The following is a 25,535-nucleotide window of genomic DNA, read 5'->3' as shown; positions in this document are numbered from 1 at the left end:
AAAACGGGCCATGGGTTGCTTAAATTTGTCCGCGGTTGTTGCAGGGGTGAATTGATCTAATAAACCTTCGACTAGGAACCAATTTGTGTGGACGGTAAATTATTAACGAAGCGCGCATGGAAGAAAACGATTGATGTGGAACCATCGACATTAAAACAGGGTTGGGGTTAGTATTAGTATGTAACACCGGAAGCTCATTGAATTTTCAAACAGGAATCGACAGCACCAGCACTTAATTGTTGTGCGCTTTAGTGGGACTTCTGCCGAGTGATACTAAGTAAGATGCTTATCAAAGTAAAGGTAAGGCAAAAGTTAGCCACAAACAGAATTTCAAATTTTCTCGATAACCGATGAGCCTAATATCTGTTATTACAGACACTCACTGGTAAGGAGATAGAGATTGACATTGAGCCGACGGACAAGGTACTGTTGGTTATGAAGCGGTTGCTAGTTGTTGTTTTTGGTTTGCTCATTATTTTTGCTCATTTAACTATTGTCAAGGTGGAAAGAATCAAAGAAAGAGTGGAAGAGAAAGAAGGCATTCCTCCCCAGCAGCAGAGACTGATCTACAGTGGCAAGCAGATGTAAGATTAAATGTGATACGTATCTAAATTGATACTGTGTGAAACTGTTTCGTGTGTGTCAGCCTCCTGGTCACCATAAATGGAGGGAATTGATTTAAATGCTGATGAACATACAATACAATGCCATGTCTTTCACTTTGCCCAACATGACCCTGTGGCCATTAAATGACTAAAATGCCCATGTTGTAGGGGGTGTTGGTTTACGATTTATGCAAATAATGCTACATAATCTAAATATTGCATTGTTTATAACGCACATTAATTCATGACCTACCATGGCCTCTGGCATAACATTTTGAAAAGACACCATAGTATTTTTTTCCACAAGTTATATGATTCACCACAGAGCTTTGAGACGCCCTGATGTGAGTCCACTGTGGGTGAACCATATGTGTTGAATATTTTTGCTCCAGTTTCTACCTGCAGTCCTTAAAAAAAATCTCTCGATTAATTAATTGGGAATTGAGATAGATATCCTTGAATTTATCGGTGGTGGTAATGAAAGTACCTAAGAGGTGAACTACTTTTATAATACGTGTGCCCTTGGCTGTTGAAGATTGTCCAATGAGTAGTTTTTAGTAAACATCTCAGAAAGCGTCTAGCCCAGAACGATACACAACGTAGATCCTTCGTAGAGACCCATCCTCTGATCCTACGGTGGGTCTCTGCTAGATGTCCCTAAGTCTAGATGTAGATTTAAAGGTGAGGTGTCTGTCATGGCTCCTCAACTCCAGAACGGTCTGCCCCCACCCCTTTAAATCCCTGCCAATAACTTATAATATGAGGAACCCCTACCTTAATAAATTGAATGAAACAAATTAGGTAATGACATTTTTATTTGTCTTGTGATATAAGCACATTGATGTGGTCAGTCGGTAAGATTGTTTGCATCAAACAGATAACACTGATAACAGTCTTTGATCCTTTTAGGAATGATGAAAAAACAGCTGCAGACTACAAGATCCAAGGTGGATCAGTTCTTCATCTTGTACTGGCCCTCAGAGGCGGTCAGCTGCCCTGCTCCCCTGGAGCCATCAAGGCTGACTTGTAACTGTCGGCTATATCGCTTACTGTAGTATGCACTGGATGGCTGGAAAGATCCGTTCTTGACGTGAAAAAACCTGGCAATGGTGATGTATATGTGGCTGCTGTTCCAGAAACCTTTTGTCACTTAAGACTACACTGCTGCTAGGATGTTAGCATTGTTTTTTTCACTTACAACACAACATAACACAGATTCCAGGTAGGGCTATCTGGACTTGTACATGTATGACAACTTCATTGGAGCGATATCAGGGTCAGCATTATGCTCAAGTACTGGCTGAAAGGTGAACTCAAATGATTGCCTTAAATACTTTAATAGCTAGAACGTGCAGGTCATACACATGAGAGGACATATGTCGTGCAAGTTTTTTTTCTTTATTCTAGCGACTGTTTTAGTGAGGCTTTAATATCTTCTTGTCGTCTTTCTAAGTTCACTTCGACGCAATTCTCTTCGTAGTAACCAAATGAAGCATCAAGATTTTTTTCACATTTATGAAACAATTCATGAATAGAACATTTTTTTCTGCAAGTGCCTTTTGCTCAAGGAAACATACTAAAATGGAGCGGTACAGATCTGTGAAACTTGATTTTCTGTCAGATTTAATTAACGTGATTTAAAAAAGGCAAAATATGTCACATTTAAATTGTGAAAAGACCCCCCTTTCGGACAAAAGAGTCTGATGTGCCAGAGTGTATAGTCATTTTTGGTGCCTCCTCAGTAACTGACTGCATCGACAAAAAGAATTTGCAGGCTTGATAATAATTTTGCTGTGTTTGATGCAGCCCAGCATTATTACTGTGTAAATAAAGCAAACCATCTTCATACATTTAACATTCTCTCTTGGATGTTTTTATTGCCTTACAACCAGCTTTCATTTTACAATTCCAACACAGAAAGACACTCAGCACAACAGAATACAAACTGATGTGTGCCACAGACAAAGAAGAGTGAGTTTACAAACTGCACTGTGTCGACCAAAAAAAAGAAACCTCTTACAGAGTTTAAAAAGTCCTTTGAACAGTTGTGAAACAAATGGCATATAGCTTAGAGACAATGCTATTTAAGATACGCACATCTTCACACAATAGAGGGAAACCAGAATGTACCAGAGTGTCGCACAAATGAGGCCCTCTAGTCCAAATTCGAAAAATTGTCAGTTTTTGCTTTATTGATCACAAAACAACAGACAAACAAGACATCCGTGTATCACACTAATACACACTCACAGGCACAAATTACATCATTGTACTTGTACTGTCAAGACTCCCTGTTCCATTAAACAACTCTGCAATACTGGTCTGACGTTAACAACTCTTTCTAGTCACTCGTGATTATAAGCCGGCTGTTTTGACTCCTGAGGACTAAGCACCTGTCCAGTGCCAGCAAAGCACTGAAAGACAAGGTTGGAAAAAGGCAGGAAAAAACTGCTGACTTTGAAATTCCGGAGGTTTTTTCGGCAGTGTGTGTAGAGAGAAGGCAGTAGAGATGCCCTGAGACACGAAGAGCAGGAGTGTTGCGACTTCAATAAAGAGTGAAACTATGGATACATCACTAATATGATAATCGTGGTTGCAGGTTCGGGCTCTGCTGGTGCATTTGTTAATATTGCACTAAAACTCTTTGTTGTTAATCATATCAATAAGAAGCTCTATTCTGTAGGCTAAAATAAAGCACAAGTATTTATTTCAACACAGCTAGATGTTAGTTATAAAAATACTTTTGCTGTCAAACATAAAAAAGACAATCAATGTCTTGAAAAAGCACAGAGGCATTCACATGTGTCGGTGTAGGGATTTACACATAAACAAACATGGTCTCGTGTTTTTGCCGGTAATACAAGACAAAAGTTCATCCAGACAAATCGATCAGGGGCAGTCAAAAGCACGAGGGTAGATATCGCACACATCAATCACAGCAAAGGGAGATCGGTAAATAAGGCAACTGACAGAGGACAAATCACACATTACCTTCGAGAGTAAAAAAAAAAAAAAAAAAGTCAAATAGTAAAATCAATACAGTCCTACTAAAATAAAGAGACATCGACAATTACCATGTAAAAACATTTCATAATCACAGTTTGGAAAAAAATACTCTAAAATACATTTATGTTAATCTGATTTAAATCAGCTTTGGTGTTGAATCTATGATAAAGCTAAAATAAAAATGGTGTCATCATGACTGTACAGCAAGTCTTAAGAGAATAACAATAATAAAAAACTAATCTTACAGCAGGAGTGTGCGGAGTGTGTGGAAGGGGGTGGGAGGTGCGTAGTTTGTGTTTATTGCACACTACAAACCACCAAAGAGGAAAAGTTTAGTGAACAACATTATTTTAAGTGTAAACTAGTATTTGGCAAATGTATATTTTTGGGGAAATTGATTAAGTACACTGCACCTGTGCGTGTTTCACAAGGACAGAGTGAGGCTAAAGAATGTGCTTAGCAGTCCTCCGACTTGTGGTTCTCCCTGTCTTCTTTGGACAGGGGTGACATGACCTCCTTCATCTCCTCGCCTTCGGCATCACCGCTCTTTCCCATTTCTGGATAAACCACCATACAGAACTTCTGACCCAAGTAGGTCATCTTATCTGGAGGAAGAGAAGTAGGGTTTTAATCCATGAGTCTGAGTCACAGAAGCCACTGAAGGTCAGTTACAAAAGCCTCAGCTTGATCAGACATTTAATGACGTTCTGTGACAATGCAAGTTGGAATACCTCATGAACTGAGGCAGGATTACCTTGTTTGTCATGCAATTCAACACGTAAAAATGAATGAATGAATTTAAATAAAGCTAATCTATATGATTTCAAATGATCCACTCACCAACAAAAGCATCAAAACACTGAGGTTTGTTGTCCCAGTAAACTCCAAGGAAGTAGACCGGCACTCCTGTAAGCATGATGGCCAGACCAATGCCACAGACCACTGGCTCAGAGTAGAGCGAGAAGATAAGCAGGAAGGCCCAGAACAAGAGGTAAATCACCGGCCATATCAGGCTGATCTGGAATGAAATACAGCAGATATATTTCACTCATGCGGTAAAATGAAAAGTTTGAAGGGAAAATCTACAACAAAGGAATAATAGGAAACCATTCCGAGGGGATTATGTTGTGGTGGCTAAACACACGTACCTTAATTGGCCGATGCATATCTGGGTGTTTGATACGCAGTACAATCTGCCCGGCAACTGTGACTCCATAGAAGAGGTAGTTGATGAAACCAACATAGTTGATGAGCGTGTACATGTCGCTGGTGCACAGCATCAGCAAGGTGGACAGACACTGGAGGTGAGAGGATGAATTATTGAAATTTGAATTCCACAATGTGATGGTGCACATGGTGTTGTACTCACTGTGAAAAGCAGAGCAGGGATGGGAGTGCAGCGGGTGACATGAATCATGGCCAGAAGACTGGGAAGATGACCCTCTCTGGCACCTGCGAAGAACAATCTACGAGACATAGACGTAAAGTTAAAATGTGAACTTGTCACGTTTTATAGTTAAATAACAGAACACGATCACATCAGAGAAATATATTCCATTTCATTTAACACAGTACAAACCACAAGAAAATATGACCACTGGAGGGCAGCAAATTTTCATTTTTTTCACACTGACTTTATCGAATGTGGGCAAAAAAAACAGCCGTACAAACAAAACGATGACATGAAAAAAAGTTCCATTCAAAGTGTTCAACAACTAAAACAAAAAATGATGAATGAATGAAAAGCGCAATGAATGATGTCTGTATGGCATCATTCTCATTACAGAAAGAAACAACGATTCATGCTGTTTAGCATTTAGTTCATTTTCTTTTCTTGGATTCTTCACTCCAATTTTAGCCAGGATTAACAACTTACCTGGATGAGGTGAATAGGGAGCCGTTGACTCCTCCAAACGTGCTCAGAGCCACTGAGATGGGCATGATCCAGGCCATCACACCCAAAAGTTTCTCACCAAATGTCTGAGAGAAAGTATTTTTTCAATGTTAGAATTCAGTGAAACCCTGTTGTGTGAAAATATAGACCAATGTTGACCACGGTGGAGGGGGGTTGGCTGACAGGACAGGGTGGAAGACAACTCACCACAGCAACAGCATTGGAGGCCAGCAGCTCCTGGGGACTCATGGCTGTGACGTAGGCGATGTTGGCAAAAACGTACACGAATGTTACGAGGGGGATGGAGATGAAGATGGCTCGAGGAAGATTTCTGGGAAGGAGATTACAATAGGAAATTAAAAACGCTTTGCTTTGGGCATGCGGAATTATTGGCCACACAGAGATTCAAACAATGCAATAAAGGAGGCAACCGATAGGAAGAAATAAATCACCTGAACACATTAGTTCCTTTGTCATCGTCAGAGGGAATTAACATGACTCAAGTTAGAGAAAGCAGTAAGACAAAAGGATCAGGAAATTAAGCTGACACTGTTCTTGGAATGTAACTGCTTATTACTGAAACAACATGCGCAGGCTTCAAATGCTTCTGTTGAGGTGAAAGGTAACTGAGAGGTTTCTTACACATAGGGATCCACCAGCTCCTCTGTCACATAGTTTAGGAAGTTCCATCCTCCATAGGCAAAAGATCCTTGTAGAAACGCTAAGGCTATCAGACCCACGTCGTATTCCTGAAAGGGTTCGAACGCGTTGGCAGGCTCCAGCCAGTAGAACTCACCTGTGTGCCCAAAAAGGATGTCAAAAAATCGTGCAAACATCTCCAATTAAACATTTACCCTCCATGAAATAAAAATCATGTTTTGTGTTTGTTGCCTATCACAGTGAATCTGTAGAAGTGCTAATACATGTTTCACTCCTGCACTGAAGCTGTTTGATGACAGACTGAACACGACAATTTTAAAACCCTGCATTATCAAATTACATTGCTCTTCCCTGGCTCTACATGGCTCTTGCCCTAGCTGACCCTGTCTCTGCTCAAATTAATTTAATCTCTCAGCGTTCCTTGTGTACCATCTAAAGCCTCCTCCGCTCACCCACAGAATTCTTCATTACCTTCCAAATCTCTAAATTCTTCCCCTGGTTATTACAGAGGGCTCATCTGCCTGGCCCTTATAACAACTGGCCTTCAGCCAGGACCTGAGTACAAACTCACAGAGGGGCCCCCTGATGTGAGTTTAAACCCGAGGGCCCCAGCAACTCACTGACCTCTCAGGCGTCGCCCCATTGACTGCTGCTGAATAAACTATATTTGATCATGTGTGCTGTTCTGACTGTAACTTTGCTTGACAGGCATGTTGTTTTTTAATTGAGATTGAGAAAAGTCTGACTATAAACTACTGGCATTCTGCGACTGTGCAGCAGAAGCGCTGTTTTTTTTTTTTTTTTTAACAAAAATATAACAGTTATCAAAACAAAACTGGCGGAGATGAGACGACAGCTCAGTAGAAGTACTTTTGATATGACGTTCGGTACCCAAGCAGACAGAAGGGATTTCCCAAGTGTCCGTCTACATACCCTTGCAGATCTGCACGATGCCCATGATAATGATGAGTGCAAGGGCCAACAGCTTCCCAGCTGTGAAGATGTCTTGTACTCTGGTAGCCCACCGCACGCTGGAGCAGTTCACCCACGTCAGCAGCACTGGACACATAACACACACTTTCATATAGTCGCTGATTTTAGAGAAAACACAGAAATACAAAGCGGGTATAAGACGTCAGTAGAGTCAGAACAGATTGTACACCAAAAGGTCTAGTGCGGTCTGAAAAAAAAAAACTTTGTGTACTAACTGAGAGCAGCCATAAATGCTCCGACGTCTTACTGTAAGTAGCAAGGTAGAAGACAGGTTGCTCCTGTAGATAAAACGTCAAAATCTGATAAAGCTGCAGTTGGATTGAACCAGTAACTGCGGGTAGGTTTTACATCATGCCTCTAGTGCCTTTGGCCTGACACCGCTATTATCTTGCACACACAGATTCATAGTAGATCTGCCCTGGAGATAAAATCTCCATTGACTGTAACTGGTTAAACAATAACCTGTGAACACTATGACTATACTATATAGTAAGACCATCTAACAACGAAATACACAATGCCACCAGTACGATAATCTGGATTAATTTGGCAAAAATATGGGAGCTATTTTGAGAATTTTAATCTCTAAGCCTTATCAGGTGCAGCATCACGCGACAGGAACTACTATAGACACTGTTGAACTGTGGACTGCTCACTAATCGTAGCAGGGCTTTGGTACTGCATGACATAATGTGTACCGTAGGAGCAATGCAAGAAAAGAACCCTTTCCACTAGAATATTAAACAGTAATGGGTAAGAAAGCAGTCACATGAAATGGTCCATCCATCCATTGATGCTGCTTCTCTACTAGCTTTGTCAGCAGTAAAGCAAAGTCATGGTGGTGCTTTGGTCCCATCCCATGTTTAGATTCTGGGTCTATGGCTTTCTGTTCACAGTCATGGAAACAGAACTACTCTCGGTCCGGGTCATATATGTTACACCCTGTCATGATCTGAACAGAGGCACTTCCTAACTAGCTAACAGTGGGTGATAGCAACAGCAAACAAAGTGAAACAGTGTGACGTTAAATGTTTTTAGGGTTAATATGATGCATTACCAGGTGGAAGTTACTCTACATGAAATCCACATGAAGTATAAAAGTTTTTACTGCCTCATCTAGCACTGCAGTACAAACTTGGTCAGAAGATGTTAGCAACACGCGCACTATATGGGACCTTTCTAAATATTCATTGCTGATGATCTCAAGCTGCCTTTAAGATGTGTACACAGGGTGAAATGCTACGTACTGTACATGTGTGGAGAAACCTGCAGACAACAAGCATCATGGAAAATGTGAGTTACAGCCCCGCTCTCCCCCATCTGTATCGAGAAACGGACCCCAGGGAAAACCCCTGCACTGGCTTTGAAACCACATCCTCACAAAGAAAAGTTACTAAGAGCGTGCAGACTGAAAGGGTTCCACATGCGATCGGGTGCCATCACGAGCACGGAGGTTATGCAATTCAAACTAAACTTAGGTGTGCATCTGTTGTAAACAAGCGTGGAGGGGAGTGACCTCTTACCTACAAGTCAAGGGGGACTAGAACTACCACGTTGCTTGACGATATATTTCCACTACTGGTTCCTCAGCCGGCTTATCTCATCTGTGCACTTTAAAATTCATGATGTGGCTTCATTACTAAATGATTAATCGAAAGGGGGTTTACTCAGGTGTGGGTTAAACGTGGCCTCACACCTCACATACAGTGCAGTCAAAATATTTTCATGTTTTTCCAAACAGTGTTATCTACTCGAACATGTCACCTTATCTGTCTCTATCAGCCCACCTCAAAAAACTCAAATGTGCCTTGGGGTTAAGCAATCTCACTTCAACTCTGCAGAACTGCAATGACGTATGGGAGATAATTAGCCAAGCATGCTGTAAATTGGAACTATAATCTTGCCTTATAGTGTTTTATAACATGCTAGCTGATTACATGAAGCCCATTTTACCACTGTAGTCAGAGCGGCAAAGGAAGCCAAGCGGTGGTAAAAAAAAAATATTACAATTATTCAGCAGTTCTTAATTCCTCCACACTCCACAGAGGCATCCATATTTGATTTCAGCCTGTATTTAACAGACAATGCCCTCACTCATGCTCAGTATTTGTTTCACCCTCCCAAGTCTGCGTGCAGTATTTGGCAGCAGCGTGACATGTCTGTAGGCTTTCAGAACCACCACACTCATGCAGGTGCAAACACATTAGCCCATTCATCTTCACATGTCCAACACGGTCCTTCCAACTCCCTGTTTCCCTTAGGCCTCTCAGGGATAACCCAGACCCTTTTTTTTCATTTAGGTCAGAATGAGATGAGCAACTTTTCTGAACACCTCAGAACAGTCACAGGGCCAGTTCATGTCTGAACCAGCCCAAAACATCTTGTGCCATCACTGTAAACCCGTAGGCTGCTATCACTTTATCACACTAGCTGATTTGCATGTCTCTTGGTCCTCTTTTAGGCCCGTTTCAGAAAAGGATAAATTCATCTGCAAGACATAAGCAACTTTTGCAATGAGGATAACAATGTTATCCAAAGACAACATATAAGAAAATAAAAGCGCATAACAATTTGAATGTCCACTTCTGAGTAAGCGTTTGTGTTTATCGACAGTACTGACATGTGTGGGCCTGTTACTTACTGGAAGCCATTTTTACCTCGAGGTGAAAACAGCTGAAAGTCAACACTTAAGAAAGAACTTTGTAATACAATACAAGTACTTCAATGTCATATCAAGAATATCCCAGGTGGACATTTCTCTCCACAATTGTATACAATTCACATCTTTCCTATGGTTAGAGAAATCATTAAATTAGTGGCTCCAAAAGCAAAAGGGTTTGAACAAACCCCCACACACCACAATGGGGATTTATGACAATCAATAGAGCCATAAAATCAATGTGCACGATGGGTCAGATTTATTTCTGAGACATAGAGAGACCACATCTCTGCAGCATCGTTGCATTTATACAGATACGTGAATTTCTCCATTAAGGCTATTAATGAAGTTCATGTTTGCTTATATGTATTTAGCAAAGATCCAAACATGTAATCATTCTTCTTGTATTGTCTGATGACTGAGAGAGAGAATGCTTGTGTAAAATGAATGTCAGAAAACCGAAGACCTCCTGGGCCTCCAGATGACCTGATTACTTAAGTTGACAACTGACCGAAGGACTGACAGCATACATGTGAGAACAAAAACTACAGATCAGTACGTTGGTAAATGTGCCAGGAACAAACAATTACGTCAAGACGCACTGACTAACCCACGTTACTCACAGAGGCAGACGGCAGCCAGCAGACGCAGGCCACTCTCTGGTGCGAAGCAGGTGGGGAAAATGGGCTGCAGGACGTAGTTGGAGAATGTCAGCGCAATCACAGCCTGGTTGGTTGGGTAGATAACCAGCACAGCGATCCACAGACGCAGGAAGCTGAGGGGACAAGCCACATGGTCACAAACATAAACCTCCAAACAGTTATTGTTTTTTGTTGTTGGTACACTGTAAATTCATTTGTTATAAACCATAAACAGAGTTGGTTTGAGCACCGATGATGGACACGAGATGGACGTGGAGAGTTTATCTGAGGATTATTGCCGGATCATTACACCTGAGTGCATTAAAGGGATTTTTGCAGGATTTTGTAACGTTCAAAAGGCTCTTTGAATGTGGTATTCGGTAAGTGAAAGGATGAATCAAGTCATCGTCAAACACTGACTGAATGGCAGATGAAGAATGGTATCTGTCATGCGTCAAGCAAGATTTTGGCGTTCAGTACTAATTAAAAAAATCGTATTGATTGAATTGAAAGATTTGGGTCTTAATTGTGTTGAGCTTTTTCTATGAATGCCTGAGATTTATCCATGGATATTGTTGGTTGCTTCAGAAATGGTTCAATACTGCTGATGCTGTGTGTATTGGATCATATTAGAAAAATCCAAAGTTAGAATTGGTTTTGACAAACCATTTACATGATAGCTTCTGACCCAGTGACCTCTGTCCTTTAAAAGCCTTCACATCCATTTAAACAATTCACAAAAATGATGATTTCTTCTCGGTATCCAGGCAGAAGATTATCTATTGTTTTCCAGTGTTTACACTTTTACCACTGTTTACACTACAATGACTGGTTTTCATACTTAAACTACACATTGGAATGCTGAAATGTTTAAATTATTTAAATCACTCTTTAACTAATTTATCAATGCAATTCTTCAATTCTTGTGTAAAACTGCATCATAAACAGAAGTAGAGGGTAGTCATTCACTGGACAGTGAATAGTTAGGTAACAGCTAAAACAAAAGTGTTTCATCTGTTTGTGTAACTAGGTGTTTAAATTACGCAACAAAGAGTCTTTGAAATCCTCGTGATGCTTCAGAGCACGTACGTTGACGAGCCCCTTCCTGTGACCTTACCGTAACAAAGTGACGCTAGTACTCTCATTCACTAAAGTTAATAACCAATGCGCAAACACGACATCCCTCCGCGCCCACTTCCACACGCCCTGAGTTGAAAGAGGAAGAACAAAAACAAGCCCCCCACGACCAGGGTGTATTTGTACTAGACTGAGGGTACAGGGGGGTGTCAGCCAAGTCCATTGATGTATTGATGGCTCCTGTACAAAGTGACGAAAACAGCCATTGACTGCTTTGTCTGCTTCAATTCCTCTCCCAAAATAGTAAGATAACATGTATCATTGTGACGCATAACAAAACAACGGTCCGAGCTTTGTTTACAGTCGGACCAAGGGCACAGTGTGTGAAATCGATGCTAACAAAAGATCCCTTTTCCTTCTGGGAAACTTGTTTTAACTTTGTTACCTCTAAACTTAACATATACTCGTATGAATGAGCGGAAGGCGGATATGGGCCTCAAAAACAAACCACAGGGATCCAGTGTTGTTCCTGCATAAGCCTGGTGGTAGCCATGACAGTTATATTCAGGCATGACTTGATTGGTTTAATTAAATGTACCTTATCTATTTGCCACAGGGAGATGTGTCAGAGAAGAGTTCACCAGGTCCAAAACAGGATGAGGTATTCCTTTCACCATCCAACCATGTTTAAAAATATACACGGCATTGCAGTAGCAACTTACTTTGGTGAGAATAATCAGCCGATGGAAATGAAATTATTAGTAGTACAATTCTTTAAGGTAATGAACAAAGTATTAAAATGGCGTGATCAACTGTATAGCGTACAACTTTTACAGTCAACAACCTGGAGTTTCCAAGTGTAGTGTTTACCATATGCAGCTCAGCAGAATTGACTCTTCTTACTGTACACTTTCTCATTCAGGAACTTTGAGTCAAATCGTCCATTGTGTGGAGATAAACAGTTACATCTTAAATTGTAGGGTGTCTAGGTGGGTGCAGCAGGATTGTGACTCAGATCATTCATGAAAGACGCCCATATTTCAACCAGCAATCTCACAGTTTCCTCTTCTTGTGCTCAGTGTTGGCTCACCCAGCAAGTCCTCCAAAGATGTCTTTGACATAGGAGTAGTCTCCCCCAGATTTCGGGATGGTAACACCCAACTCTGCGTAGCACAAAGCGCCAATGGCTGTGATGACACCCGTAATGATCCAGACGAGTAGCGACACACCCACGGAGCTAGCATTCTCCATCACTCCCTTTGGACTGACGAAGATACCGGAGCCGATGATGTTACCTGTCAGGACAGAGAGGGAGGAAAAAGTAGTCAAGTTACAGTGTCAGCTAAGGTTGTGAGAACTATTGCCATCCAATGCTTTTCAAGCCATGTTTGCAGTGACTCAGGAAGGATGTGAACAGAAAGCCCTCATTGTACCCATCTAGGCCGACACAAAAATACAGATTATCAGAGTGTCAAACCCTTCTGTTTTTTAATTTGCAGATATTCATTTGAGAAAATTTGAGTAGCAGACTGACAGAGATTGACAGGTACAGTACATGGCAAAGTCTCTGGATGGGCTATTGGAGTCACGCATCATGGAAAATCATATCAGTACCACAGACAGAATCCTGGTGGTGAGACACAAGATGGGAAGAGGAAAAGTCCAACATTAAAGGGGAAATTGCAATAACAGGGGTGGCTAGCCACAGGAGGAGCAAAAGAGGCAGAATAGGAACTTGTAATCTGCTGAATTAGCAGACTACATGGGGAGATGAGCAGGCAGACGGCAGGGGTGAACGAGTGCAAAACGCAAGAGGGAAGGTTTGAAGAGGTGGATTTGTTAAAACATACTCAGAAGCGCCAGTTAGTCTACATTACAGCTGAAAGTACGGTCGATTGGGTTCTGCTCCAATTTCACAGACACCTTTGACAAAGATGAGGTCAGAGGTCGTGTGCCTCAAGTCTAGTACAGATGACTGCTCTCTTTGATCCAAGCCACAAATACAGACATTAGACCGAAGGTTGAGGGTTTCAATGATAATGTACTGAGCGATTATGAGTTGGCGTTTTATGGTACAAAAGTCAAAGGTGTCAGTTGCAGAAGCTCAAATCATACTTTAAGTGATTTGACATCAATTCCAGTTATAAGTGGATAGATAAAATGAAAAGATAATCAGAGTATTTTCAATTAACTGTACACTAAATGTGTTTTTAAATGTTACCTTTTTTAAGAAAATGAATGAGCAAAAAATGTATCCTGACACAGAAATACATTGACTTTTGGAATATACTTTATAAACATACAAGAGGAGGAGCATGAAATAATGTTCCAACCAACTGCAAAACAATCCAAAGATGACGTTACATACATATACATTTATATTAGTCAAATAAATGAAGACAGGTGCAGAACCACTCTCTGCATTCTCTTATGTAACTCAACGATAGTTCAAAGGTCCAAGAGAAAACAGTGCATCTCTGTTGCTGATTATGCTGACATTTTTATAGCACCTGTGATCTTGTACATGACCTTTGACGTTGAAAATCACGGCCACACTTGGTCTCAGCACTTTTTTCTGACCCCTCTTAAGCTCTGTGGCATGACAGACTTTGAACTTTAATATAAAAAAAAGGATCCCTGATTTTAAGCACTTGTGGAATTTCAGGTTAGCACGGGTGCTGCTCTGCATGCTCTGCGTTCCTGTCATGTGCATTGCAGCACGTGAGTGGGAGACATGCTGACAAATGAGAAACCATCATGTTTCCTGTCCGGACACTTAAATCCTTGTAACACCAGCTGGCCCAATGGGGAACTTGATGTGCTTACTCTTTCCTTTTGTGGGGCTCTACTTTTCACATAGCTTCAAGTCCTTGCTGCACAGAATAAACGCCATTGGTTTCACATCAAAACATGATAACAAACCATTCTATAGCAAAATAGCTGCAGCGTCTAAAGAAAGTGGCTCTCAAACCTGCTCCTTGTGCTTTCTCTGTGTTTCTAAGAATGTCAGCAGGCGGTCCACGACAGGATATTATGACATCCTTCGTGTTTGCCTCATTTTTAGAAATAGATAATAAAGCTTTAACAAACCCATGGTATGATGCACACCATTCAGAGCTACTCAGGTCTGTGTTTGTGAATATGTATTTTCTCCTGCATTATTCACATTAGTATTCACGCCAAACAGCAAACTTGTGTTGAAACAGGCTCCGGCCACATGCTGGGAGCACACTCTTACCAACACATGCACACACACACCACACAGCAGCTGCTGGTTTGTTAGCTTATGAACAGCGTGTTTGTCACGTGATCAGCAGTATTAATGGCGAAAAGGGGATTTATCATGATCTAACATCAACATGATCCACAAGGATGTCACATGAAATACTCCCCAATTTTCGAAGTTCTGATGTGTCTATTGAGACAAAAATAAAAAAAACTCTCACAGTGCTTTGGTGGAGCCTAAGCTATTTTCATTTCCTTGTTCACCAACCAACAGTCAATCAATTTAATTTCCGTCATTAAACTACAACAGTGGTTTTACCGGTCGGTGAACTCATTGCAAGTAGGGAATGTATTATTTGCATTTTCACTGTCAGTGTTTCTCCGTTATTCACTCAGAATATAACAATGGAGCTGCTTGACATATGAATCAGTTATTTTCCACAGGCGTCTCACGGGGTTTAGAGACTAAGTCACAAGCTGATAACGCATCCTGATCAAGGCCATCTCTCCCCTGCTCGTTCTCCCTTTCAGCAAACATCTTGGACTCCACATGTGACCACACTCTCTCCTCCTGTTACCAAGGTAACACATGGATGAGTGACTCATGCCTCCATCCCCTTAATTCTGTCAAGGGCAAAACCCACCTCACACTGCCTCGACCCACCTGGGCGACCTGTGCCATTATCAATTTCTGACCAGCTTTACAAACATTTTCTAATACAACCATGGCATACAGAGACCCATGATTATTAGTCACATGACATTGTGTTGAAATGGCAAGTTGTTGTACACCAGACAGCTGAGGCGAAAGATTGTTAACATCACCAGTCAATTGTATGGACACAACCAGGCAGTCTGCGCCACCTAAGCACAATTTCACTGTAAAATAGCGTGAGCGTTTTGTGTCACTTCTGCTTCTCTGGCGTGAAACATCAACTTCCCCAATCGCTCAGATAGTACTGCTACTGAGTGTAAGTCAGGCATATGGAACTCACTTGAGTCGAGCATTGGCAAAAGTAGTTTAGTTTAGCAAAAGTACTGAAATGAACTTACCGACAATGATACCACAGGCACTCACGAGTCCGATCTCTTTTTTGAGCGCAACTCCACCACCGGACTCTTTCTGTTCGGCAGCATCCTTGGATGAGTTTCGCCGTCTGGGACCGTCCGTCATGTTTATTTCAGGAGGTTTTCACAAAAATAACGACAGTCCGCGTCCGGGTGACTCAGGTGCCTCCTTGTGCTCAACACCAAGTTCAAGTGAGACGTGCTCGTCTTATCTAGTGAATCAATACAGCACCGTCAGCAAACTGTGACACGATGCTTTTGTTTGACACACGCTTGAAAAAAAACGACGCCAAAATGCTCCCGCACCGTCGAGTGTCACCGGTTGAGCCACAATTTAACGCCGCTGTCCGCTCATGATTCTTTGCGTCAAACAGAAATCCTGTCAGCACCGGAGAAATACAGATTAAAAAAAATTAAAAAGTCACTCTTTTCTGAAGGTGATCATCAAACATCCTCCAGCGTTCTAGCGTCGCTCCGGTCTGTACAGTAAACACCATCCAGCGTGAATTGGAGTACATATACATGCTCCGCTTCAGATGAGTAAGTCAACCCGCCCACGACACGCCCTGCCTGGCTTGTTTTTCCTCCTTCACTGTGCCTGGGATCCTCCCCTTTCCTCAAGCCCAACAACCCAATCAGCAGGTACTATGCAATGGTGCATACTTATTTCAAACTGCTCCTCCCTCCCCCATGCCTTCGCTTCACCCATTCACACTTATTATTCACGAGGCAGCAGCAGCCACAGTCTAAATTTATCACTTTCATCGCCACATCACCCTAAACTGCTTGCCACTATTTATGACAATGCAGTAAAAATGTTTGTTATGAGGAGGAGATTGTAATCCAACTGAATAATGCAGTAAAAATGCCCTGTGATTAATCCCTTCTGTAGTTATGAGGGATTAGACAGGATTAAAATCTACTGCCACAAACTAAATGCTCCTCCACATGCCTGAGGTGAGATATTGTTTTTTAATACGACACAAACAGGACATATGACTGACACTGATATGCTATTTGATGGACTACAACCAGAATCCTGATCACTCATATTCAATCAGAGTGAATCCTTTTTTTTTTGACATGACATTAGCATGGCTACAAACAGCCAGGTGAGCGCTCCACCGATGCTGCGCACGGTTACAATGACCAAAGTAGGTCAGTTGGATTATAGTTCAGGCCATGTTATCGCGCCATGTCTACAGTATATCATTACAGTAAATTATCAGGCTTTGACAATCCCTTATATTCAATAAGTGCATTACCAACTAAAACTAAATTCTTTGATGAGGGGTGTGGACCTCAGTTGCACGGGCTGAACCTCATTGTTGTCATCTAAAGAATGTCATACAGGTCTCTGTCCTGTTTCCTGTATGAGCCTATCAGCATCGAAAAGGTTCACAACCGACTCTACTGAATCGTCCGAGGGACACTACAGCGGAGGCAGCAACACCATGCATTTCATGAGCCACAATATGGACATGCGATGGATATGGTCCTGGTTTTGGGGCAACACTTAAAATGCTATATTTGGGGACCAGGACTTGAGTTTACACTGTTCGCCTTATGAGTTTAATCTAATAAAGTGCAGGGATGTCATTGCATTGCTTTTCTGTTTATGAGGTCCCTCCCTTCATGTTAAGCTACAATGGAAGAGCATATTGTTAAATCGTGTTTAGACTCTCATGCTTGTGACCAATTAGCTGTAGTCCTTGAGCTCAGATGACAGATGGCTAGAACCCAAAGCATCAAGTTTGCTAAATTAGAGTCGAGCTTATCTTGCTTTTGTTCCTCTCCATTTCCCTGGAAATTGGGGGAAATCTCAACTTCTCGAAGTGTCCTTATGTTTACACGACCGGAGAGAACAAAAGGCCAAGTTACATAACCTGCACAGCACTACCTATCTCTTACAACAGTGAACTGCTGAGTGGCCAAGGAAAGCGCTGCTCACAAGTATGTCAGAAGATATAAAGGAAACACTCATGGATATTGCTGAATCGCTGTCGGCTCTCAATAGGTTGAAAATAATTTATTTTATGAATGAGATATTTGCTGACCATCACTTAAAATAAATCCAGGTGTTTTTGAAGAATCCTACAAAACAGCCCGGTGCGTTCTGGGAACGAAAATACTCACCTCTACTTAGATTGTAGAATGACCTAAAACACACAGTGGTGGAGCAGCACACACACTGTATGCATGTATGTGCATCAGAACAGATGGGGGGGGACAGTTTGTTGACACTAGTGTCTATCTGGGTTACTAAATATGTTGCTACTATTTTGGCTTCCAGTTACATGGTGCATCAACAAGGCACGGCTCATAAAAAGACTCTTCTGTCACACTGGCATAAACAAACATCTACCACATGATTTAATTTGAGACAAGCACTTGGGCCTGGCAAAAATAAGTGTTCCTCTTCCAGTTAATGATTGCAGATGTCTGAGAAATCTCAATATGCATAGAATGCATCTTAATCTCATCGGACAAAATGTGAAAATAAAGTGAATGCCTTGTTAACAGTGATCAATAAGACCAAACAAAGGTCCCTATTGATTTGGTTGCAACATGACTGATAATCCCTCTCGCAAATGTAGCACACATCCCGATTCAGCTTCCTCATTCAGTCATTGGCAGCATTGTTTACCCAATGGGATTAGACTGATTGTAATTGCATCATCAGCTCAGTTGATTAATAAAGTAATGTCATTAGAGAAGTTCCTTGTCTAAGCTTGACGGAGTATCGGAGCAGACCTGGCTTCTTTAGATGGCGTTTGACAGGACGGAAGCTGTGTGTTTGCGTCTGAGTGTGTTTGATCTGCTTATTGGAGCATTTGAGCAGAGAGATAAGGTTCAGGGGTGCATGTAAAAACCCTGGATACCTGGGAAAGTGGGCTGAGGAGTACCTGGAGAAGGATGTCAAAATGTTTAAGACAACACATACCTTATGTACAACACTTGCTTTAATCAACTGATATCCTGAGACGTGTCACGGGCAGCGAAGGAGTGGTAGCTTGAACATTAGCGGTTTATCCTGACTCAGCAGTTACATCAACTTTATTGTTGTAAAAAAAGCGGACCTGGACCTTTACACTGTTCTGCAGACCTGCGCATGTTCGCAACAATTTCTCCTCGATGTTCTTTAGTATCTCCTCTTAGAGTTGGGCTTCCAGCTTGTACTTAGCTCAACAACACACTCAATAGCTGCACATTTCCTGAAGTTCACACAAAAGGCTTATAATCAATCCAGAGGGGCTTTTGAACCGGCTTCCCCACACAAACTCGCATTCCACATTTCCGTATAGAGCCTGACCTAATCATCAGTGACTCATACTCACTGTCACTTTACCTCTGTGGCAGGTAACAGATAGTGAAAGGCATGGTGATGCTCCAGATAAGTGGGTTAATGAGTTACTCTTCTTGCTTCAAGTTGTTTGCTGCTCAAAGAGTGGAAAATGGGAAGAATAACATGAAAACATGGAGGTAATGGAAGTGATGTAGGCTGGAGGCTCCACTGTGGAATGTAGGTCTCTGACAAGGTCTGAGTTTTTGGCTACTGTTGGTGGGACATTCTGCCAAATGGAACTGTGAAGTCCAGGATAGGCTCCGATCAAACCTGCTCCATGCTGCTGGAGACCTGGACAAGTGGGGACACGATTTCAGCGAAACAATCTTGTATTACATGACTGGCCGAGCAGGGAGGAATGAAAAATGGATATCAGGCCCAACCTACAAGAGGATGAGGGAATCATCGCAGCCATGCCCAAATACTGACCTGATTTATCTGCCATAACCCAATTACTCAGCCTTGACTGTGTGGTTTTAGTGTGTATTTTGTAGTGCTTTAAATGACTTTCGGTCTAAAATGCAAAACTACTGACTACATTTGTAAGTAAGCATTCATCATTAGAGACTAGTAATGAAGATGAGTGTGTAATTTAGCATTTTTTTTGTCATGTGTCAATGTCCTGGCCTGGAGAGAAAACCTGGTTTGCCACCATAATCTGAACAGAGAATTTCTGCATAACTGCAAAATGACGAGTCTTTGCCACTCACAACTTTTTGCTTGATAATGATGAGTTAATGTGAAATCCCTTTTATAACTTGTGATTCCCACGATTTCTTCATGTGACACAATCATAGATCTTATCCTAACTGACACTGTACTCTCTTTATCTGACGCCGCCAAAGGCCAATTAGAATGGAGATGAAAGACTGCTGCTGGTTAAGAGCAAAAGTGAAGCCCTGGCAGATTTTCTCAGAGGAAACAGTGACTGGAAATGAGCCAAAAACTCTCACTAATGCATTCAGTGTCATTAAAAAACACTCCATTTTGAAGTCCACGTTTTGCCTCTGGCTTTCACTGACAGCTTACTAAGAATAATTTCTGGTTGCAGTTTAAAGGTACTAGTAACTTGACTGTGTCGTTTTTTCACCGGTGAGTGCATCTCATGCATGCCACATCATGGAAAATGTTACTTTCAGACCTGCATACAGCAATCAATAGCACAAATTTCTTTGTGTTGACAATTCGGGTGGAGCTCCTTGCATATCCGCAGCGACTGGAAGGATCCGCCATTGATCATGTTTGTAATGAGTTGAGTGAATTTGGTTGTTAATTAATGGTTGCTCTTGTTAACCTGAGTCGAACCATTCCTGCTGTATGAGCTACTTTCATTAATATAATATATCAATGAAAAAACTTGGAATCTGAAGCATAAACATGTTTGAGAAATAAACACTGTAGAGTAAAGTTTATGAGTTTATATCCATGGCATATGACATTTACTTTCACAATTAAGGATTGCACTTAAGCTTCAATACAAATACAAAATTTATAGTCACTGACATGCACATGGGGATACAGCTGGCATTTGAAGGCAGGCAGGATACAATAAGTAAGCTAAGTATATACTCGTACAGAAATTTCAGCTCTGCTAAATGGACTCAAATGACTTGGCGAGAGAACTGTGAATAGTAATGGTGTAAGATAGGCGAGGCAGCAAACACCATTTCTTTTTGTTTGAAAGTATCAAGTTTATCCCTGGAGAATCTACATCACAATACTGTCCAACCTGCGTGACAATGAAGCCAATAGAAACAGCTGTTTGGTGCATCACCCCAACAAAATGTTGTGCTCCATACCAGTTCTCATTAGCATTTGATAGCCCTTAACTGCTGTGTGTTACATTTGAAAGGTACACGTCCCAATGACGGACATCAGGTATTGCCACCGGATGACTTGTTTGTAAAATCGTCTGGGCTCATCTCTAAGACGATAGCAACCTTAAAGGGTAATTATTAGCCTTATCTGTTTTTCCGTGACCCTACATGGCTTGTTCAAACTCAAGTTTGCCATTCATCTTAAATTTAAGTCACTAGCGGAAAAATATACAGTGCACGTTAGGAGTATTTTGGTTTGAGTCAATTATCAACAAGAACACTCAGGGAGGTAGCACTTTGCATTCTTTATCTCACTTTCAACGGCCTGACATCTGGAACTATCTGTCAGATAGAATCTTTGTGTCCTCGTTCAATTTGCAATATGTCATCCAACTGGTTTCGTTTGGCTAGCCATGTTCCTCACCTACTGGATGAGACTGTAACAGGATCATGAAAGCTTGTTTTGGATTTGGAAGTCTCCCTTGGTGTCATATTTCCACCGAATGCCAAAGATGGGACAGCATCCAAACCTAACCTAGAATCCTGGACTAGGTAGATCAGGACCGAAGAGAGGGCAAAGTGTGTGAGCTCTTATGTCATCTGCTCTATTCCAGGGAACATTTTTAAATTTAAAACATGGAAATAGATTTGTTTACAGACTGGCTGTGAAATTGGCCTGGAATAGTTGAAATAATGGAAATTTAAGTAAGTTATCTAACTGAATGATTCCTGACCATAATTTTTGCTTCATTCATGACATCAAGATTTTTGTTTTGCTTCACAAGCAAATCAAGAACAGAAGGATGGACCGTGAGCCAATGTTTTCCTGGAAACCTCCAGCCTGAGAAAGCACATGCTCAGCTGTGTCTCGGCACTCAGTAATGTGATGTCTGTCTATTCATGCCGCACATCTATAACAAGTATTTTCAGAAACATAAGATGGTCAGTTGCATAACCAAGGAGTCTGAGAGCGCGTGTGCAGTGAGCATGAGGGATTACCGGAGGTGAATGCCCTGAAGTTAGTAGAAATGTGTGACCTACTCGTGAAATGAGAACAAAGGGAATGTGTTCATTTACAGTCGAAGATAAAAACAAAAACAATGGGAAACTTTCAGCCTGGGAGAGGGGAGGAGACTTGTGAAGAGGGCGTGTGAGCATGCAGCGGGTTGGTAATCTGACCCGAGTGTTTACCAGGTCCCCTGAAAAATACGAGTAGCTGGGACAATGTGTGCAAAAACACACGAAGAGATCATGATACAAGTGTTCTGCTATCACCCAAGGATTTAACATTTGAAACTTTGACAGGTAATTTTAGGTGAGTCACCATCAACGTTTGAAATCCTTGTTTAAACAAGACAAAAGTCAGCAAACATTACAGTACAGTTCAACATTTGATTAAGGTGACGTGTGAGTGCATTTCTTTAATTCTCAAAGCGAGATTCATTCACTCATGAAACCAGTGGCATATACTACCTTCAGTATCATTTCAACGTGAATTGTAAAAGACAAGTTGCTCAGAGGAAACAGTCCAATATATTCACTAGCTGAAGACATTAGCACTTTATTGCCCCTAGAAAGAAAGAAAGACACCAAAGAAACTTAATTTACATTATTTGGTATCGAAGAACTCATCCCCAACATGGTTGTGAAGATGAAGGGGTATAAATGGGTAAAGACATTTTCAATATAAGATTTTGTTTAATTGTTAGTTGTTTACTGGTCCAAAAACCCATCCATCCATATCAATCTTCTTTGAGGACCAGATCTGTTCCTCAGGAAACAGACACAGCCATTATGTTCATTTCAATGAAAGCTTCTTCTCCCTCTTTTAGTGTTTCCCAGCGTGGGTTGCCACGGTAAATATGTTTTCTCCATCCATGGATGTCAATGGGAGAGTGTTGGGTGCGTCCAGTTGAGGTGGACTGAAGAGGCTTTGTAGCTCGTTCTACTATAAGACTACTGAAGAAAGTAGGAATGACAAGCACTGAGGAAGATCATCAAGGAACGAGTAGATACTGCCGTAGACACAGCCATTGGCAGTGGCAGAGACAGAGGCTTGTTCAAGGAGCCACTAGCTTGACTCATACCCAGGTCTGATCAACCTATGGTGGGCCTTCCTCCTGGTGTATTGTAGTAAATGGCTGATCTCGAGACACATGACTGATAATGTGTTATACTGGAAGTGCTCCACCACAAAAAAGTGCCATAGTTGTATTAAGGGATGTTCATCACTTAATCCTAGTATGTATACTGTAGTTCTTCAAGTGACTTCTATTCCTCTCCATCTTATTCCTCCACCTCTTCAACTGCTCCTTCCTCTGTAACAACAAATCACTACAATATTGGCAAATATCATGATCCATGGACACTTCTCTCAATCCTCCACAGTCTGTCCACCGTAGCAAACAACAAGAGCTTATCCTTGATGTAATTCTGCCTTCTACCTTAAATCCACTAAATAAATGTCACTCATACTGCACACATCACCACGCTCACTGTCACGATGCATGTTCTGCACCACAGGCACGTGTTTCTCTTACTTACTTACTTATTCAGTACATACAGTACAGTCCTCTGTTGAGAGATCCTGTCATTGGCTTTCTCTCAAACACCAACAAGAGTGCAACTCCTTCTGACCTCTGTATTTCTCTATCAACATTCTCTGAGCAAACAACGGATCTGTGTTGCTCTTTCTTGGCATGAAACCACATTGCTGCTTACTGATGCTGCTCGAGTTATCTATCCGGCCATCTACAACTTGATGGTAAGCCTCCGCCCTCACTTGGGTAAAGAGCAACAATGACGCGCCTGCTGATGTCAATGAAAGTCCAATCTTCTTAACCACTTTCGAGGTCCTGCCAGTGTTTGGGGGCTGTTCTCATGTTTTGCCGTCCAGAATGGTCAGTGTAAGACTAGCGCAGACTGTTTATTTGTGGCATTTGTCACCAGTGATTGTTGAGCTTATGAAATGGTCAATGAAATATTCTGCTGCCTCCGGTGGTCTTGGTCACTTACCAAATCCACTTTGCTTGATCCTCCCCTTCAGTTTATGGTTATCATCCAGTCAGGTGCTGTCTTGTTTAAAACAAATCTTACCCGGAGTTAACTATGAGTCAACTTGAACATTACTGTTTGAGCCGATCTGTACACATATGTTCTCAGCAGCTGACATACGTGCCATTTCGGTTCTTTGTCTAACCAGATTGTTATTTGTCTCTCTGAACTTAGATGTATGAAAAATTCACAGGAATACTTCACATTTTCTTGTATGTTTCCATTGTTGAACAAGTAAACACTGTGTTTTCTAATAAAAGTAGTATTTTATTATGACACTGTCTGGTACGTTTATGTTCTCATATGCATTTCTCTGAAAAGCTCCTCCTCTCAATGTCAGCAAAGTCTTGATGAGGCTGTTTTCCTGAATGTCTGGCTGAATCCAGTTCCCGCCGCCCAAAGACATGGCCTCCTCACCTTACTCCCCCCTCCCTTCTTTTTCTGCACTCCTCCCTTCACCATCAACCATCAATGCACCTCCACCGCCATCTGAGAGTTCATTCCTCTGCTGTTAAGTTTAAACTCCTGGGTCTTGAGTTCTCTCTCGCTCACTCTCTCTCTCACCTCTCACTCTCTGCTGGTGTGTGTGTGTTCCATAAATGGGAAGGTGTTGAATGTTACACTTAGAGAGTTGTAGACTTTTCCCACAAGAGCCCTTCTTTTGCCTCCCTAAATGCTATTCCTTGAGATATACAGTATTATATGGTCTGTCAAAAAAATTTTGTCTAAGTTACAAGCCTGGTTTTATACGACAGTCTGCGATGGTGGCATGAGACAAGTGCAAATGTCACAGAGTGGAAACCACAAATGAAAGAACAGGTTTCTTGTTCACGCAGGCGGCCTTAACACAATGCAAAGACAACAAACTAATTATACATGTGCGCACTGAATCTAGGATACTCTAAGATAAATTAGATGTAGTAGACACTTTAACCCAAAAATCTATAAGTATTTACATACGGGCCAAACATTTATCCACCAATAAAAAGAAAATCTTTTTTACAATGTGCCCTTCTGTTCCATGAAGCTGTAGATGCAGGAACTGCTCTGATCTCCAAATCTGGTCTCCTGTGGGAAAAAAAGCCACACACAAGCCATGTGACGGGAGAGGGCTACAGTAGTCAACTTTCTGACGGTTGCCTGTCACATTTCTCTAACTCTCTGGTGACGGCATTTCAGTCTGTCACACAGGGAGCTTTGAAAGGCCTTACAGTGACATCCTACTTGTGACACCATCTGCTGTGGCGAAGGCTCCTACCCTGGTTTCCCGTGGGAACAACATCCTGCACACAAATTTCAGTGCCAAAGAGCAGACCAGTTATCAGTGTTTAAACTCAGCTTTGTGATTGTGCCTGGTTTGGGTTGCAGGGGCCTCCACATTCTGGTAACATTAAGACCTGAGTACATTTTCTTAAATGAGAAAAATAAATTGTATATTTCATAAATCCAATGCAGCTTGAGGTGTATAGTGCATTGGATCTTCCACTTCA

At 41.6% G+C, this 25,535-nt stretch overlaps 2 protein-coding genes across 2 annotated transcripts; one reads left to right on the top strand and one right to left on the bottom strand.

Annotated features, from left to right (window-relative positions):
• Positions 1 to 9: 9 nt before the first annotated feature.
• nedd8 (NEDD8 ubiquitin like modifier) lies at positions 10 to 2,914 on the top strand. Its single transcript, XM_053858436.1, has 4 exons — positions 10 to 300; positions 376 to 423; positions 502 to 584; positions 1,515 to 2,914. Exons 1-4 carry the CDS (start codon positions 283 to 285, stop codon positions 1,633 to 1,635), a joined length of 270 nt encoding a protein of 89 aa, XP_053714411.1. The 5' UTR covers positions 10 to 282; the 3' UTR covers positions 1,636 to 2,914.
• On the bottom strand, positions 2,389 to 16,390 carry slc7a8a (solute carrier family 7 member 8a). Its single transcript, XM_053858431.1, has 11 exons — positions 15,814 to 16,390; positions 12,626 to 12,830; positions 10,441 to 10,592; positions 7,099 to 7,224; positions 6,148 to 6,301; positions 5,713 to 5,836; positions 5,488 to 5,591; positions 4,981 to 5,077; positions 4,760 to 4,909; positions 4,452 to 4,629; positions 2,389 to 4,216 (listed from the first exon to the last, which is right to left on the bottom strand). The coding sequence occupies exons 1-11, from the start codon at positions 15,932 to 15,934 to the stop codon at positions 4,068 to 4,070; spliced, it is 1,560 nt and encodes a 519-aa protein (XP_053714406.1). The 5' UTR covers positions 15,935 to 16,390; the 3' UTR covers positions 2,389 to 4,067.
• Between the last annotated feature and the right edge of the window lie 9,145 nt (positions 16,391 to 25,535).

The sequence above is a fragment of the Synchiropus splendidus genome, chromosome 3 (genome assembly GCF_027744825.2).
Source record: "Synchiropus splendidus isolate RoL2022-P1 chromosome 3, RoL_Sspl_1.0, whole genome shotgun sequence".
Classification (NCBI taxonomy): domain Eukaryota; kingdom Metazoa; phylum Chordata; class Actinopteri; order Syngnathiformes; family Callionymidae; genus Synchiropus; species Synchiropus splendidus.
The sequence above is the reverse complement of the archived record's forward strand: the minus strand, read 5'-3'. Positions and strand labels throughout refer to the sequence as shown.